Source organism: Cebus imitator, unplaced genomic scaffold (genome assembly GCF_001604975.1).
Source record: "Cebus imitator isolate Cc_AM_T3 unplaced genomic scaffold, Cebus_imitator-1.0 Scaffold345, whole genome shotgun sequence".
NCBI lineage: Eukaryota > Metazoa > Chordata > Mammalia > Primates > Cebidae > Cebus > Cebus imitator.
Genome location: NW_016107660.1, coordinates 1,916,775 through 1,935,164, shown reverse-complemented (window position 1 = coordinate 1,935,164; position 18,390 = coordinate 1,916,775). Strand labels below are relative to the sequence as shown.

General features: G+C 33.9%; 1 protein-coding gene across 2 annotated transcripts in view; it reads right to left on the bottom strand.

Annotated features, from left to right (window-relative positions):
* TSHR (thyroid stimulating hormone receptor) overlaps positions 1–18,390 on the bottom strand; it is a 151,169-nt gene that overhangs the window by 49,920 nt on the left and 82,859 nt on the right. For both annotated transcript variants that reach the window (XM_017505936.2, XM_017505938.2), the window contains exons 2-3: positions 12,491–12,562; positions 8,508–8,582 (exon numbers count right to left, since the gene is read on the bottom strand). In XM_017505936.2, the coding sequence (XP_017361425.1) occupies positions 8,508–8,582; positions 12,491–12,562 (147 nt within the window). The remainder of the gene's footprint in view (positions 1–8,507; positions 8,583–12,490; positions 12,563–18,390) is intronic.

Genomic DNA, 18,390 nt, shown 5'->3' with positions numbered 1-18,390 from the left:
AAGGTAAATGGAATTTTCATTTCAAAAGTTTCTTACATGATATATAAAGTAATATAATATTCTTTCTAAGTAGACTGTGATAAGTGAAGGATGCATATTGTAATTTCTTGAGTAATCACAAAAATTTGAAAAGGACTAAAAAGCCAGTAGAGAAGATGGAATAGAATACTAATAAACAAAAGCAAAAACAACTAGACTAATCCAAAAGAAGACAAAGGAGAAATAAAGGAACAAAGAACAGAGAAGACAAAGCAAATAGGAAAATGATAGACTGAAACCCAACAATATCAATAATCACAATAAATTTAATGATTAAACACTCCAATTTAAAAGGCTGAGATTTTCAGGCTGGATATTAAAAGCAAGATCAAATTTTGTGATGTTTACATGAAATGCATTTTAAATATAAAGATGTAGTTATTGAATCTCAGTTGTTTTGTCTGTAAAATGATAGTAACTACTTTAGAGAATTGTGAGGATTAAATGAATACATCTGTGTTGAGCAATTAGTGTAGTCCTTGGGATATGGTAAATGCTCAGTTAAGGTTGGCTAAACATATATGTGTGCGTATGTGTGTGTACACACATATACTAAATGTTCGTCAACCAGATTTTTCATTAATTCCGACTAGCCTACTCTTCCAATTCATTATTTTTAAAATGAATGTTCCAAATACATTGTTACACTTTTTGGTTTGTTTTAGTTTGATTTCTTCACAGCTTGTTGTAGGTGAATGGCACACAAAACACACTGCCTTATCAAGACTTCTTCTTATCACACATCTGCATTGTTATAATAAATTTCAAGGATAGATTCAAATGGGGATCCAACTTAGATGCAGGAGTGGGCCGAAGAGTATGTGTCTCTGTGTAGGTAATAATTAGGCTGAAAAATTAGAGTTAACTAGTAGAGTTAACTAGGCAAAGCGAGAGAAAAATAACTTTCTAGGCAGAGGCAAAAGCATGTGAATGCCCTGAGGTGAGAAAGATCTTGGACTGTTCAAAAAACTAATGATCATGGGTGTGCAGGTGGAGCATATGAGAATGCAGAGCTGGGTAGGAACCAGCTAAGCCTGTGGGCCTGGATGTTTATGTTAAGATATTTGGATTTTATTCAAGAAAAATTATTCTGGCTGCTGTAAAGATACTGAATTAGAGGAGATCAATTGGAAATACCAGTTAAGATATAAAATTATTCTAGTTCAAGCAAGAGATGATGGTAGTTTAAATAAGAGTGGTGGCAGTAGAGAGGAAGCGGGTACATTTTATGTGTATTAGGGTAGTAGAATCAACAGGACACAGTGAAGGATTAGAAGTGGGTGATGAGGAAAGAAGGTATAGTTGTACCTCTCAGGTATCTGGGATTTGCAGCAGGATGAAGGAAGTTGCCATTTATTGGCTCAACACACACAGGAGTAGTAGATTTCAGGAGAACAATCAAGATTTCAGTTTTGGATATAAAATGTGAGATACGTATAATGTGGGAAGAGAGGTCAAGTAGACCAATAGGTATATACCAACACTAAGAAGGAGGGCCTGAACTAGATATGTATATTTGGGAATTGTTAGATAAGATCACATATCAGAAGAAGATGGAGTGAAGAGAAGAGGACACAGGATTGAGCCATGTGAAACCCAATAATTGTAAGTGGGAAAGGAGAAGCAGTCAGCAAAAGATGGTAGGAAAGACTGACCAGCACGGTAGGAGTCCAGCCAGGACTATCACAGAGGCCAAGGGAAGAGGGTATGAATAAGAATAGAATGATTCACTATTTTGAATCTTGCATAAAGCCTTTTAAGATGCAATGGTCAAAGGTTTAACAGTGTCAAACATACTGTATTTATTGAATGAATAGTTTTTGTTTTTGGAATGCCAGTTCTGGGTTACAGACCTAATTTCAGTACTGTTAAGAGGAAAATATTAGATAAATTTAATGGTTTAATTGAACAAAGACTAATTCATGAATTGGTCATCCCCCTAACCAGAATAGGTTCAGAGAGACTCTGGTGCTGCTGTGTGATACAGAATTTCTGGGGGGTAGGAGGGAAGGAAAGCGATACAGAATACAGAGTGAGGTATAGAAGCAGCTGGATTGGTTATAGCTCAGCTTTTGCCTTATTTGAACACTGTGTGAACAGTTGGTTGCCTGTGATTGGCTGAAACTCGGTGATTGGTGGAAGAGTCAGTTATGGTCTGTGGTCTGTTCACATATTCAGTTAGGTTATAGTCCACTGCATACAGAGAGGCCTTCAGACCAAATTTACAAGGAGGCAGCTTTAGACTAAATAGTGCTTATGTTCTAATACTCTAATTCATATCACAGAACAAAATCTAAATGTGAATTGGGAAGCCATCTCAGAGGATGTATATAGAGTTTTGTAAGATTGGACAAACACTGGCAGGGATAATTAGAAGTGGCAATGGTAAACTAACTGCTCAGCTTTCTATTTACCAAATCACAGGACCAAAAAGTCAGAGTTTCAAAGGGCAGCTTAGAAAGAAAACACACTTATGAAATGGAATAACATTATGTTATTTTATTGCTGATGTAGTCCTCATTGAAGTTTTTCAATAAATGCTGGCAAGATGCATTGGCATTTGACACTTGTATTCATATGTTTAGTATCTACATATCTATCCTTGCAGCAAATCCAACACGATGAAGAGCTCTTTCCTAAATAAATTAAAGGGCTTTAATTCTATATTCAGGAAAGTTTGATTGATGGTACTAGTGTGGTGTATAAATTAAACAAATCATTCCATATTGATATTCAGTTTCATGCCTTATACCCAGAAAACCATTCTCAGTTCCACATGCAAAGGTGCGTGATCTTTCCACTCTATTTTTCTCATGCAAGTTATAATGCTTTGTATAGTTACTACTTAATAAATGATTACAAAATAAATGTATTAAACATTTGGGTGGCATGGATGCAAAAATCTTCACTAAATTATTTTCTGCTGACCAAAACCATTTGCAGACAATAATGTCAGATACATATTAGAAAAATTTGAAGAATATAAGGTAAATTTTTAAGGTATTAGACTCCCAGTATCTCAAGTATATAAGCAAATAGTCCTTAATGATTTATTTTCAAACTCATTCTCTTTTTAATTACTGTATTTAATAATTTCCTTTGATCTAGGAATTTAATACTTTTCTCAGAGTAGAGAACTGAATATTTACTTTAAAAAACTTATAAATAACAATGGGAATCTTTGTGAGAAAAAGATCATAATAAAAACAAAATGACTGTTTTTGAGATCAATAGGGTTTATGTAGAGCTTCACTTCAAATTAGTTGCTTTTATTTTTGGTGAGGGGGCAAAGAAACCAAAGGGTTTGATAAATGAATATCACGTTCGGAGTCAGAAGCTTTGGTTTTCAATTTTGCAGACTGTTGTTGTCTTTACTATACTGGATCCTCAGCCTTCCTGAGCCTCAGCACTATTTTACTTTCTTTGGTTTTAATGTACTGCTCTACTATCAACTTCATATGAAGGATACATAAATGATTTATTTTTAGTCTTCTTTTCTAATATACAGCTAGTGCTCGACTTACAACCACGATTGGTTCCGACAGACCGGTCGTAACACGATTTGGTCGTTAAGTTGAGTAGGCTATATGCACGCGGAGCTGCTAGTGCTGCCGGAAGCTGGTCTGCACTGTCGTACGCCCAGCTGGGCAACGTTTGTGCTGCCAGACGCGGAGCAGTCCTGGCTAGCGATTGTGGTCGTAAAGTCGAATGGTCTTAAGTTGCATAGGTCTTAAGTCGATCAATACCTGTATGTTGTCTTAAGGCTATATATTTTCTTCTGAGCATGACTTTAACTGCATCCCACAGGTTTTGATATGTCGTATTTTTATTATCATTTAGTTAAAATTATTTTCTAATGTCTATTGTGATTTCTTTCTTAATCCTGTGGTTAATTAGATGTCGGAGTTATTTAGAAGTTAGGTTACTTACTAGTTAGAGAACATTCTGATTTTAATTTTTTTTGTAATCTATTGAGACATGCTTTTATGGCCCCACATATGGCCAATTTTAGTAAATGTTCCATGTGTTCTTGAAAAGAATATATATTCTGCAATTGTTAGATACGACATTTTTTATGTCAATATGATCGTTTGTAAGTTATTTTCAAATCTTTTTATTAAGTTTTATCAGTATATTTATTATTTTGGTATGATTGTTATATCAATTATTGACAAAACTATATTAAAATAAGCTCTCACTATGATTGGAAATTATTGTTTGTCTTTTTAGTTTTACCAGTTTCTGCTTTATATGGTTTGAAGCTATGCTCTTATAGACACTAAATTTAGAATGTCTATATCTTACATAGTAATTGCTTTAATCATTATGAAGTGCCACTTAGAGTAAGGCTTTATGGTTTATGTATGTGTATATTTATATTAGTTTTCTCTGAGTTACTATTTGCATTTTATATATTCGTATCCTTTCACTTTCAACCATTCTGTATAATGTTTAAAATGTCTGCTGTAAGCAGCATACAGTGAGTATTAAAAATTAACCAATCAATCTTTATATTATACTTGAGTAGTCCTTTTACATTTAACGCAGTTAATGTAAATGCTGATAATTTGGAGTTAAATCTACTATTTATTCCAGAAACTATTTATTCCAATTTCTTGCTCTTTTTGTATTAATTAATTAACTTTTTAATTCCATTTCCCATTATTAGCCTGTTAGTTATCCAGTGTTCTACAAGCATTTTAGTAGCTGCTATTTGAGTTAAAACATTTATGATTTATAAAAGTTTAATTTCAGTTAGTACTTTTATCACTTCTTAGATAATTCAAAGACTTTTAGTGCACTTTATTTATAATGTCCTACTACTTAAAAAAAAAACCTATTGCATATTTTAATTCTATGCATACAAGCAGTTCTTCTTTGCATGGCTCCAGAACACATGAAGTTCAGTTATCATGATTTAATTAAATGTAAGGAATAACTGTCCTCAACATCCTTCAAGTTTCAGTTACTACAGTATATTAACTATTAATCATTGAATAAAGTGCAAACATTGTTGCCAGCCCTTCAGTCCACAAATCACTATGTAAATAACAGGTGCACATCGTAAGAGGTGACTAACTGCATTGCTTCTTTCAAAGTCTTTGATGGTGCTCACTGGGCATCTTTTGCTCAGTTCATTCGCAAACAATAAAGCATGTAGTTGCGTTCCATATGTTTTTCCCAGTAATCAACTCATATGACATCTCCTAAAAATGGCTAAAGAGTGAATTGACCAATAAAGATGAAAAAGCAAAGAAATGAAAAGTCATGTTACCAAAAGGGAAATTCAAACAAAATATAAATGGAGTTATAGAAGAAATAACTTGTATGGGAATGTTGATACCACCACCATCTGAGATTACTTATTTATTTTAGAGACAGGGTCTTGCTCTGTCACCTATGCTGGAGTGCAGTGGTATGATGATAGCTCACTGCAGCCTTGAATACCTGGGCTCAATTAATCCTCTTACTTCAGCCTCCCATGTAGCTGGGAGGTGTGCACTACCATGCCCAGCTTTTTTTTTTTTTTTTTTTTGGGTAGAGACAGGATCTCACTGTGTTGTCCAGGCTGGCTGAGAAACTCTAGATATTTAATTAAAGGAACTTGATGATGGGAGAAAAGTGGTTGCAAAGGATGAAGATGTCTCAAAAGAAATAATGATGGTAAAAAAATTTACATTAAAGAAACACTTGAAAATATTTAATAATATTTATAAGCAAAGGATAAAATAGTGGAAGATAATCTAGACTTAAAAAGAAGTATGACAATTTGCCATAATATTGAAAAGATATTCTCTTGTATCTTATATCATAAAGATAAAAGGGCAAGCACTGTCTAAGCTACTCTTGATAAGTTTTTACAAAGAAATAAAGCATGCTACTTCTAAGTGTTTATAATGTTTTAAATTACAGTATGTGAAATATTAGTTTTATTACTTTTCCTTTCCATTTATAACTAATAAATTTTAATGTTTTTATAAAAGCTTTTAGAAGTCACAACACAATTTTTCTTATTGATTGTTAAGATTTCTTGATACAGTTTCAGTCTGTACAATTTTATGATTCCACACTATTATGCGGAGCAAATAGTAGTATTTTAAATCCCATAAGACATTATTTCATTTTATGCAGTCAAGGCTCATTTATATTTACTCATATATTTACCTTTTCTGTTGCTTTTCATTTCTTTCTGCACAGAAATGTGTCATTATGTGGCATCACTTTCCTTTTGTCTTAATAATTCCCATTAGTAGTTCCTTTAATATGAGCCTAATGGTAATAAAATCTCTCAATTTTTGTTTGCTTGAAGTATCTATCTTTTTCTCATTTTAAATAATCTTTTGACTGGGTTGGCAGATATTTGCTATTTTGCTGTTCATAAATATCTTTCTATTGTTTTATAAGTTCCATGGTTTCTGTTGAAAAGTCAGCTATCAGTCTTGTTACATCCTTGATAGTATTATTTATTATTTTCTTGTAATTTTCTTTTTGTCTTTGGTTTTTATCAATTTTACTATGATGTGCCTTGATGTGGCTTTCTTTGTATTTATCCTTTTGGAGTTTGCAGTACTTCTAACATAGGTGATTTGGTGTCTTTTAAGAGTTTTGGAAAGTTTCTTTCAAATATTGCTTCTTACATTCTTTCTCTCTTTTCTTGGGATCTAATCATAGATATGCCAGACTTTTTATTGTGCTATGTATTTCTTATTCTCTCTTTCTCTCCATGCTTTAGACTGGTTATAGTCTTCTGATCTATCTTCCAGATTATGAATGCTCCTTTGAGCTATGTCTAATCTTCTGTTAAACTCATTTATTTAGATTTTTATTTGTTATTGACTTTTTAGATCCTAGAGTTTACAGCTGATCCTTTGTATAATTTTCAGTTTTATTCTGAAACACTCTCATCATTTAAATTTTTGAACATGTTGGTTATTTTAAAGTCTGTGTCTGATAACTCCAATATTTGAACTTCCTGTGGATCATTTTCTGTTGTCTATTTTCTTCTCTTGATTTTTTTTCCCCTGCAAACTTTTGAGTTATTTTTTATTGATTCAAAGCTAGGCTTTAGTCTTTGCAAGGGCTGATCTGTTCACAGTTTTCCTATACTCCTAGGATAAAGCTCTTTTGAGATCTCAGCTAAAATCCTGTAGTGTTTACTAGGAACAATCTTTCTTAGTGAATCCTGAACTCAAAGTTTTATTTTCCTAGCCTTAATGGATGCCTAAACCTCCGGTCAGCCTCTTAGCCCATAAGCTGTTGCTTACAATTCAGGAAATACCTCAAGGGGAAAATAACCAAATGATGTTTTTGGGATTTGCTTATTGTCAATCAAGTTCTTGCTGTCTTCATAACACTCTAATACTTTCAAAAATTTTTTCAAAAATTCAGCTCAAGTTGTTCTCAGACTAATAGCTGATCTGATGAAAGGTAGCCTACTATATTTGGAAACAATATCTTGGGCCTCAGTATTTTTGAAAGCAGCATAATGTAGTGGATAGAGAAGAATTTTTAAATCATACATTTATGGTATGAAGATTCTGGCCCTGTCCCTTAGTAACTGTGTGACCAAGGAAAACATATGTAGCCTCTCTACATTTATGTTTTTCTTGTACAAATAATGTAAATAATTGTATCTACTCCATCAGGTTGTTTTAAGGGTTAAATAATAAATAATGTTCATACAATATTTAATGTAATGTTTAGAATATACAAAATATTTATAGATAAACATTTTTGTTTCTTCATCAAGAAAATAGAGTTAATGTTTAGTAATGCATAGCTGCTTAAAATAATGCAGTGTGGCTATTTATGTAACACTTTTTATAGATTGCACTCTCCTAGAGAAATATAAAAATTATTCTGAGGCTTACTGACTGGTTTTCATGTGCTAGATATTATATCATTCAATATTTATGATAAACAAATTTGGAGCTCTTATTACACTTATTTTGTTAATGAGGCTAGGAAAGATTACATAACTTGTCCAATGATAATGAGTAGGCAGAAATGCCAGTGTTCAAATCCAACTCTGACCAACTCCAGAAGTAGGGAGTTAAATTCCCTACTCTTCTAATCTCACTAAGCAACTCTTTTCTTTCTGAATTATGGAAAATATGTCAGCTTTGTAGAATCTTGCACAGACCATAGAATCAAGTAGGAACTCAGTAAATACTTGCTGTCTCACTGACATTCACATCAATAAAATATGCTGACACAGTAGTAATAGAACAGATAGCAGTTCAAGAACAGACCTTTTAATGTTGTCTTTAACTTCCAACCATGGAATTGAGGTTGAATGAGGATGAATTAACATAAGCTAAGAATGAGAACAGGTTAATGATTTAATCATAAACAGAAGTTTTGACTTATAATCTAGAAACCAGCTCCCATTGCCATCTGGAGCCCCAAGATTATCAGTCAAGAGTGGTTGTGGCTTAGGTCTATGCTGCACTTTTCCTTGTACTTACATGTGAGTCACTTTACTCAAATTGTAGAAGGAGTGTGATTCCAGCTGCTGCAGAGTTGCGTCTATAGATATGTAGCTGAATGTCAGAAAAACATAAGACAAAGTAGAAAGTTAGTAGGGTTGTAAACTTCAAACATACTATTTTTGACATAACTTATTGTTATGGGTTTTCCAGATTATGAAACTTGTACAACCCTCATGGATTCTGCCAAATTATGTTAAAATTACTTACTACTTTTTATTTCAGATCCTGTGATACCTGAATTCTTTCTGTATATCAACTCTTATCTTAATTTCATATATATACTTAATCTCATATATATTAAGTATATATATATATATATATCTAGGGATATATATATATATAGGGAAATATATATATAGATACACACACACACATATATAGGGATATATATATATATATATATACACACACATATGGTGTCACCCTGTGAAACATTCCACTAGAGAATTGCAATTTTCTCTTCTTCTTTGAAACTATGTGTCTAATTCCATGTTATTAGGCATTCCATTAAAAATGCTTCTTATTCACTCTAGTGTTCTTTTCTGATGGTTGCATTTTTTGCTATTTTGACAAACTTTAAATTCTTCCATTTTAAAGGAACTCGTCTATTTCCTCTAAAATATGCAGATATGGCTGGGTGCGGTGGCTCACACCTATAATCCTAGCACTTTGGGAAGCTGAGGCGGGTGGATCACAAGGTCAAGAGATCAAGACCATCCTGGCCAACATGGTGAAACCCCGTCTCTACTAAAAATACAAAAATTAGCTCAGTGTGGTGGCACGCACCTGTAGTACCAGCTATTTGGGAGGCTGAGGCAGGAGAATCAGTTGAACCCAGGAGGCAGAGGTTGCAGTGAGCCAAGATCATGCCACTGCACTCCAACCTGGTGACAGAGCTAGACTCCATCTCAATAAATAAATCAATAAATAAAAATAAAATACACAGATGTCCAAGACCTTGTCTAGGATAATTAAATCAGAGTGAAGGATGAGTCAAGTACCTTTATTTTTCAAAACTTCTTAGCTGATTCTAATGTGTAGGCAATGTTGAGAACCACTGACCTATAGTTTGAATTGAATCTGCCATACATATGTGTATATATATATATATATATATATATAAACTCCTTTCACTAATTATCACAGTGCAGATTTCCAGTTCTTTGGGTGATATTTATGTTGTCTCACTGATGTAAGTTCTCTGAAATGAAGAACTGTATCTGTTTTTGGCCATTGAAACTTGAGTGCCTTTCAGAGTGCTTGACATGTAGTAGACTCTTATTAAACGACTGAATGAATGGAAGAGTTTCGCAAAATAGCAGAAAAACACAAGCATCAGAAAAGAACACTAGAGTGAATAAGAAGCATTTGTAATAGAATGTTTAATAACATGGAATTAGACATGTTTGAAAGAAGATGAAGAGAAAGCCACAATTCTCTAGTGGAACATTCCACAGGGTGACTATATATTCTCTTAAGACTTCTCTTCTTGATTTTAAATGAAGCTGAAAATTCAAGCTCTGTTTTAAACTTTGTAAGCAAAAAAAGTAATTCAAATAAAAGCTTCAAGTACTGAAAAAGGAAAACAGAGACGTTCCTAAATATAATTTATCAAGAACATATAAGGAATGTTTCAAATAGTTTTCTCAAATTCCATCTTGTAATGAGAATGACTAATGCAGCCAAATTCAATGACCACTTTCTGTTGAGAGGTATTTCTGTGACATTTGGGAAAATGAACAATTGACAGATGGTTTCCAGCCATAGCAATAGCAGAAATTCTCAACCCTGGTCATGCAATTAAACTACCTGAAGGGCTTTTAAAATACACAGATGTCTAAGACCTGGTTTAGTATAATTGAATCAGAGTTTATGAGGGATGAGTCAAGTACTTTTGTTTTTCAAAAGCTTCTTAGCTGATTCTAATGTGGAGGCAATGTTGAGAACCACTGGCCCATAGTTTGAATTGAATCTGCCAGTAGAATATCATCATTGATGCAGTGTTTACAAGAGGAGCTCTGATTGTTACATTCTGAGTTTTTATCTTGGTTATTGTGAGTATTCTAATGGCCCTGTACTTTCTATTTTCAATTACCTATTCTTTATACAATTATCCTTTGATTTGCCCAGTCTCTTAACCCTTTTGATAACAACATTATATAAATTGTTTTGATACAAATATATTTCTAACATAAAACAATGGAACAGATAGAAAAGAATTAATTTATTGTATAGAGACTGTGGGGATTTATCACAGATGAAACTGAACCAGCTATCAGAGCAAGATTTATTTTTGAAGGCTGCCAACTTGTTTCCCTAAGCATCTTTTCCATTGCTCCAAATCTTCTACTGAATTTCTGAGTTAAGAAGTATGAGTCTTTCTCAAAGTTCCAGAAGGATCATCACTCAACCCATATCAAATGGAAGTTCCAGTTTCTCCAACATAATGACACCTCTTTTAAGGGCTGTGTAGCTTGGTTGTGAAGATAACTGACAGAAATTGTCTATTCAGTGAGATAAAAATTGTGATTCCCTGTTTACTTATCCCATTTTTATAACTAGGAAAAATCAGATCCTAGTTCTTTTTTGCATGTAAATATCATCATCATTACAGGCACCATATGACTTATTTCAAACTGGGATATTTTTGTGAGTTAAAGCAAGGCTCTATTAACAATTATGCCAGAATACCAAGTGGGAATTTGAACCATCCCAGACAAACCTAGCATCATCTTATTTATCTCTTTCTTTTTCCCAAGATATATCAAATCTTTAATTATTATTCAGGTATGCGTATGTGCTTTTATTCCACAAATATGTATTGAGCATTCATTGTATGACAGACATCATTCTGGACAAGGACAAAACAGACCTGTTCCCCAGCTTCAAGAAACTCACAGTACTCAGAGATATAGATTAACACACAAGGTAAATGGGATTAACACAAGGTGTTAACACAAAATGTCTCCTATATCTCAGTCAACCTCACAGAGGTTCAGTTTTATTCCTAAGAGAGCAATGAGTGTCATGATGGGGTCAGTTACTGGGTGATGTGAAAACTCACGAAAGACCTCCAGGATAATTCTGTTGTGGGACTGTCCTATGAAAACTGTAGAATGTTTAGCAGTAACCTTCACTTTCACCCACTAGGTGCCAGTAGCAACCCCCTCTCCAGTGATGACAACCAAAAATGCTAAATGCTTCTAGGGGTAGAATTGCCTGTGGTTGAGAACTACTGAAATGACACAAACACTCAAAAAATGGCCACGGAATGAGTACATTTAGCCAAAAGCTGTACAGGTTGCTCCTGGGTATGTTATTTCGCATGCCTGAATTATCTGAATTGTGTGTCAAAATCAATGAAATGAAATAAAGACCTGCTTCATTTCATTCACTTTTTGTGAACCCAGTATGGAAAAGTCCCTTTCCTCCTCACTCTGAGTGGATAGCAATTCAATTTTTAAGATTTAGAATTATATTTAATTCTCTTTTAACGTGAAAGAGGTCTGAAACCATTGGCTACATTTATAACAAAATGTAAGTATTTGTATTAGTAGTGAAAGATGATTCGAAAATTGGTGACTAGGACAGATGGATGTTTGTCTATCTGTATGTATGTTTATCTTGTAAACAATGGGGGGTTTATAGGAGAGATTTACAGCTAAGGTTTTGCCACATCCCAAGATATATTAAAATACATCAGGAATTATGAACTTCTCAAAACCAAATGAATTTAAATTTGATTTAGGTTTTAAAAAATCATTTAGGCATTAGGGAGTAGAGATATAGCAAAATCAACTGAAAATTATGTACACAAAATTGTCATATACGTTGAAAATGTAACCGCCATTGATTTATGTAAGTATAATACCAAGTATTTTTCTTGATAGAACACATTTAGAGAATAACATATCACAAATGCAAACTTCAAACTTCTCTTTATATTAAAAAACACTTACATTCTGGAAATATTGGGCAGATTAGAAAATGCACGACTTGGAACGGTTCTCAGGTGAGTCTCAATAAGCCTCCTATGAAAATAACAGTTACATAATTAGAGTTTTAATCATTGGGCTTTTCTAAGAATTCACCTTAACTATAAAAACACATTATTAAAAAGCATGGCAGTTTTACAATATATGGTTCCTTACACAGTCAACAAAAATAATATTCAACAAACATAGCAAAGACCCATACATACACATTTTTTTCCCAATAAGAATTGAGTGTGAGAGTCAGCTGCAGAAAATAAATCATCAAACTTCATCTATGAATTAGCAGTAAACTAGTATCTCTTGCCTCACATCACATTTTTTTAACTGAGGGGCAACATTTTTTTTTGGTCTTTTTATTAAATTTTAAAAATGTAATGTTTTTTACCTTTTATTTTAGGTTTGGGGGTACATGTGCAGGTTTGTTACATAGGTAAACTCGTGTCACAGGGTTTTTTTGTACTGATCATCACCCACGTACTAAGCCTAGTACCCAAGAGCATGTTTTTCTGCTTCTTTCCCTCCTCCCACCCTCCACCTTCGAGTAGGCCCCAGTGTCTGTCTGTTCTCTTTGTGTTCCTGAGTTCTCATCACTTAGCTCTCACTTATAAGCTAGAACTTGTGGTATTTGGTTTTCTGTTCCTTAGTTAGTTGGCTGAGGATAATGCCTTCCAGCTCTACCCAAGTCCCTGCAAAGGACATAATCTTGTTCTTTTTTTATGACTGTATAATATTCCATGGTGTATATGTACCACATTTTCTTTNCATTTAGGTTGATTCCATGTTTTTGCTATTGTGAGTAGTGCTGCAATGAACATTTGTGTGTACAACATAATATATTCATAAGTATATTAAGACTTCTGAATTCATAGCATGTACTTGTCAATGGAAATGTCTTGGAATGCTATCAGAATATGCATTAAAGTCCATATTAAAAAGAATTAAATGCATGTTTTAAGTTTCAAGGATTAAAAACTGTGGCATGGTTACTATCTTCTTGCACAAACAAAAGTCTCTTTAATCATATCTTGATCTTATTATGTACCTGCTGCAGTCTGGAAATAACTGACAAGGAGCAAATTCTTCCTCAGAATCTTAAGACAGCTTAATTGGATTTGCACCTTGAAGGTGTGGCTTTTCCTCCAGTCTGCTTTTTTGGATACTCTTCAGAAGATGGAGACTGTTCTCATACATAATGAAACACCTTCATGCATTCCAGTATGCCTCTCCACCTAAGCATTCCATTTTTTGAGTTATCTTCTTTCCTATAGTTATTACTTGAGAATCTTGTATGGAAAACAGTGTGCATAGTATATTAACTTGGTAAAAAGACAATGCCTCAGCATGCTACTCAGCTTCTCCATGTGTCTGTTTTTGCCATTTAATCACACTGGTAATCACACATCATCCATTTAGTACCTCATTTATAGATATTAGAATAACACTGTTTATTTTTTCTTCTCTAAGCTAAGGGGTTCTCAACAATCTATTTGCTTGGTCTACGCTTTCTTTGAATTATTCATTTTTACAACGATTAAAATATATCTGTAACTTGCCTTATCAAAGCATTAGCGAGACCAATTTAGTTTGTAAAAGGACCTATTAAAATGGAGGTGGGGGGAGATGATGCGAAGGACGAAAGAGTAAATCTTCAGCTCTTTTCAGCCTCTGGTGTTTCGCCATAAGCCCAATGTTGCCTTAATATGTTTCAGACATTCAGGTCCCATTAATTACTTGTTCTCCTTTGAAGGTCTCCCACTTATATTTCCTTAATTGAATTGACTGGATTCTGAAGCTAAAAGATATGAGAAGAACAAGTTGTTCTACCAAAGTCTCTGTGTAAAATTGGGCCATGCTGAAGGAAAACAAAAGATCCACACCTGTTGAGTATCACCCAAGGCGATTGAGTTTAAGCCCAAAGATAGTCTTACTTATAGAGCTGTCCTAAGGCAAACATTTTGTGAGCATATTTGTGGTAAGATTGTAGGTAATATAGGTCTAAACTATAACTTTTTTTTTCTGTTCTTGCTTCCTGTTCCTGCAGATTTGTTTTTTTTTTTTTAACTATAACTTTCACTGACTAAAATTTTTTGAGGTTAGCCTGTGTTCAAAAGTAAATAACGTATATAAAATTAAATAGAAAACTAGAATAAGATTACAATAGTTTCTAAGAAATTGACTTGGAACAGAAATAGCATCTAAGTGCAATTAAATAGCCTTTGGGATAAAGGTTCAAACAATGTTTATATTCTTTCCCAAATTATGAGTTTCTGAAATATATAATATCTGTTTCTTGAATTATCTCTCTCTTTCACATACATACACTTTAAGTCTAAACAAAGATCTTTTTCCTATTATTGAGTTAGTTGTGGCAGAAGGTGTTTTCAAAGGCAAAACTATTTGAAATGCTAATGTTTTGTTTAATTCCACAAACAAGATATTTTTCCCAGCCAGATTTCTTTCCAAACAAAGGTTTTATATATATATATATATACACACACACACACACACACACACACCAATAAGGATTATGTGTCTCAGAGCAGCTTTCTTAGTTATAATACAATATACACAGTAAATCAAACAAAATTAAAGTTGAGGATGCTAGCAATCCTAGCCTGAGATAAAAATAAGTTGTCACTTTGTTGAATAAATTCTGTTAATATCATGATTATAACATACCCTGGAACAAAATACTGATTTCAATAATGTTAAATGAAGTATTAGAATGGGAACTAGTATAGATTGCCAAATTCTATCGCAGTTTAACAGTTCATACATTTTGCCTAGATATTTTCATAGTAATGGGCACATAATCTAAGAAAAAAAAGACACACTTGAGTTTGCATACATTTTGTTTACCTTTGGTATAAACTGTTTTTGTTGCCTTTCTAAAATTCACCACGTTAGCTTAAGCTCTCCTTTAATTTCTTTCCTATCTTTTAAAATATGATTTGTCTTATGTGACAAATCACATTATGATTTGAAAACATTAAAAGGAGTTTTCTTCTAAGACATCTATTTCCCTTCAAATTAAGAACAAAAATAATTAGTGAGGGCATGGCTTCTAGGAAATTAAAGACACTGTATTTATTTAGAGAGCATTTGCTTTATTTTTCCCTAATAGTTCAACTTACAATAAGAGTTGTGGGGAATAAATTTATTGTGATATGTGGATGCCTCATGACCCCCAGATACATGTGCTACTGCATTCACGTAACCTTTGTGAAGGTTTTGGGGTTGTTTTGATTTGCAGCAGATTTGTAGCTAGAGTTAATTTACAGAAAGTTTGCCATCAATCTTTTTTATCCCTCCATCTAGGGGCAAGCAGCTGGATATTCTTTCTATTATCTACCTTTTCAAGAGAAGAACTTTTATTCAAAGAATCTTGTGATATTGTGATTACTGCTTTAAATGAAAATGAAAGAAAAAAGACCAAGTGAATGTGTTTATTTTATCAAAATACTTTATTTTAATTTCAAAATACATTTTGAATATTTATGGAAAAGGCAAAGTACACATCCAAGTGTATATTCTTTTGACAAAAATATTAGAAAATCTTTAAATTGCTTGACTATTGTCCAAAGAATTTGTGTCACATATTATTTGTTTCTAATGAAAATATGCTAGGTATTGAAGAAGCTGTTTTTTATTTGGCTTTGATGATTCACAGTAAGAGGACAATGATGATTCTTCCGAAAATATGACAAAAAAGCCTCACCTTATGCAAATAGTACATCTATTTGCTATCAATGATTAAGGCGTCATATGTAACTCAGCAAGAAAAAAGTTCACAGCTATAGTTTTCTATCCTATGTGGAGAATGTATGTTTATTTAATAGTTAAAAAGTTGGATTCAAGATACAGAAATTATGTGAGAGAATAGATGTAAGCTGAGTTTGCAATTTCATTCTGTTTTTCTGTGATTTATTTAACCGAGAATGATCATTGCAGATATGACAAATGTTTCCTTTGGGCCTTGCTAAAGCAAGATTTACATCTGTCAAATGTCTGTCTTTGGAAGACGTAATGTAGAAATTAATGTGCATGTGAACCATCACTGATTGACTTGTAGATTTTGCAGATAGGGCTCGCCTTTTTTTTTTTTTTTTTTTTTTGAGATAGAGTTTTGCTCTATTGCTAGGTGCACCTGCTAGGTGCCAGGCTGGAGTGCAATGGCGTGATCTTGGCTCACTGCAACCTCTACCTCCTGGCCTCAAGCAATTCTCCTGCCTCAGCCTCCCGAGTAGCTGGGACTACAGGTGTGCGCCACCATGCCCAGCTAATTTTGTATTTTAGTAGAGACAGGGTTTCACCATGTTGGCCAGGATGGTCTTGATCTCTTGACCTCATGATCTGCCCGCCTTGGCCTCCCAAAGTACTGGGATTACAGGCGTCAGCCACCGTGCCTGGCCCACTGTGCCTGGCCCACCACGCCCGGCCAGGACCTCCTTTTTAAGTACTGTCTTTCTGGTTCTTGCAGTAGCAGCTGGGGAGAGAAATATGATTAATGTAAAGAAAGCAGACAGTTCTCTGTTCCGAACAAGAGCGGTCGGTGTAATTAAATTTTTCACAGTAATCTTGCAGGATACTAGGCTAGTTTCACTGAAATTTCATCAACATGTAAATCCAATCAACATTCCAACATCGTATTTCTTAAACAGTTTCTGGAATCTTAAACACGTAGCTTCTATTGCATATGTGCATATGTAAGTGTGGGTTTTAACACATTTCTCACTATAGCCCCTACCTGATGGCCATGTCTGAATTGTACTGAGTTGAGGAGGCTGACTGATCTTCTTTGCCATGGCTAAGACTGTGTGATCCAGAAACACCAAATTTCCCACTTGTGTGTCCTATTTTCCTCCTGGCAAACAAGCTAAGAATGTTTTGTGATTCTGCATGTTTGTTTAATATCAATATCATCTTCATCTTAAGGGCCTTTTGTATTAAACACCTGTGTCAGCCAATCAGCCAGTATTTCACTGAGGTGTGCCAAGTATATTTCATGGAACTAGTCTATATGAGTATAGCAAGTATTCATGGTAGAAAAAGAGGGAATTGTTACAAATAATCCAGATATTTTTATATTATGAAGTTGTGGATTACAAATTAGGCAATATTAATACAATTTAATGTGACATTTATAATTTGCCTGGGGTTCTTATTTTTGTCAGAATAAATTTTCTTTTCTTCTTTTCTTTGAGATGGAGTTTCGCTCTTGTCACCCAGGCTGGAGTGCAATGGTGTGCTTGGCTCACTGCAACCTGCACCTCCAGGGTTCAAGGGATTCTTCTGCCTCAGCCTACCAAGTAGATGCTATTATAGGCGCCCACCACCACACCCAGCTAATTTTTGTATTTTTAGTACAGATAGGGCTTCACCATGTTGGCCAGGCTGGTCTTTTGCTGTGCAGAAGCTCTTTATTTAGATCCCATTTATCATTGACCAAAATCTTATGTGGAACATGACTATTTCTTTGCTATTGAGTGGTTTGGGTTTCTTTTGTATTCTGTATATTAACCCTTTATCAGATGTATACTTTGCAAATATTTTCTCCCATTCTATATGTTGTCTCTTCGGTTTGTTAATTGTTGACTTTGCTATGCAGAAGTTTTTAGTTTGATGTAATCCCATTTGTCTATTTTTTCTTTTGTTGCCTATGCTTTTCAGATTTTGCAAAAAAAAATTTGCCTAGGCCAATGTCAGGAAGAAATTTATGTTTTATTCTAGTAATTTTATCATTTGGGTTGATTTAAGCTTTTAGTCAATATTGAGTTGATTTTTGTAAATGATGACAGATGGTGTCCAGTTTGATTCTTCTGCATGTGGATATCCAGTTTTCCCAGCACCTTTTTTTGAAGAAA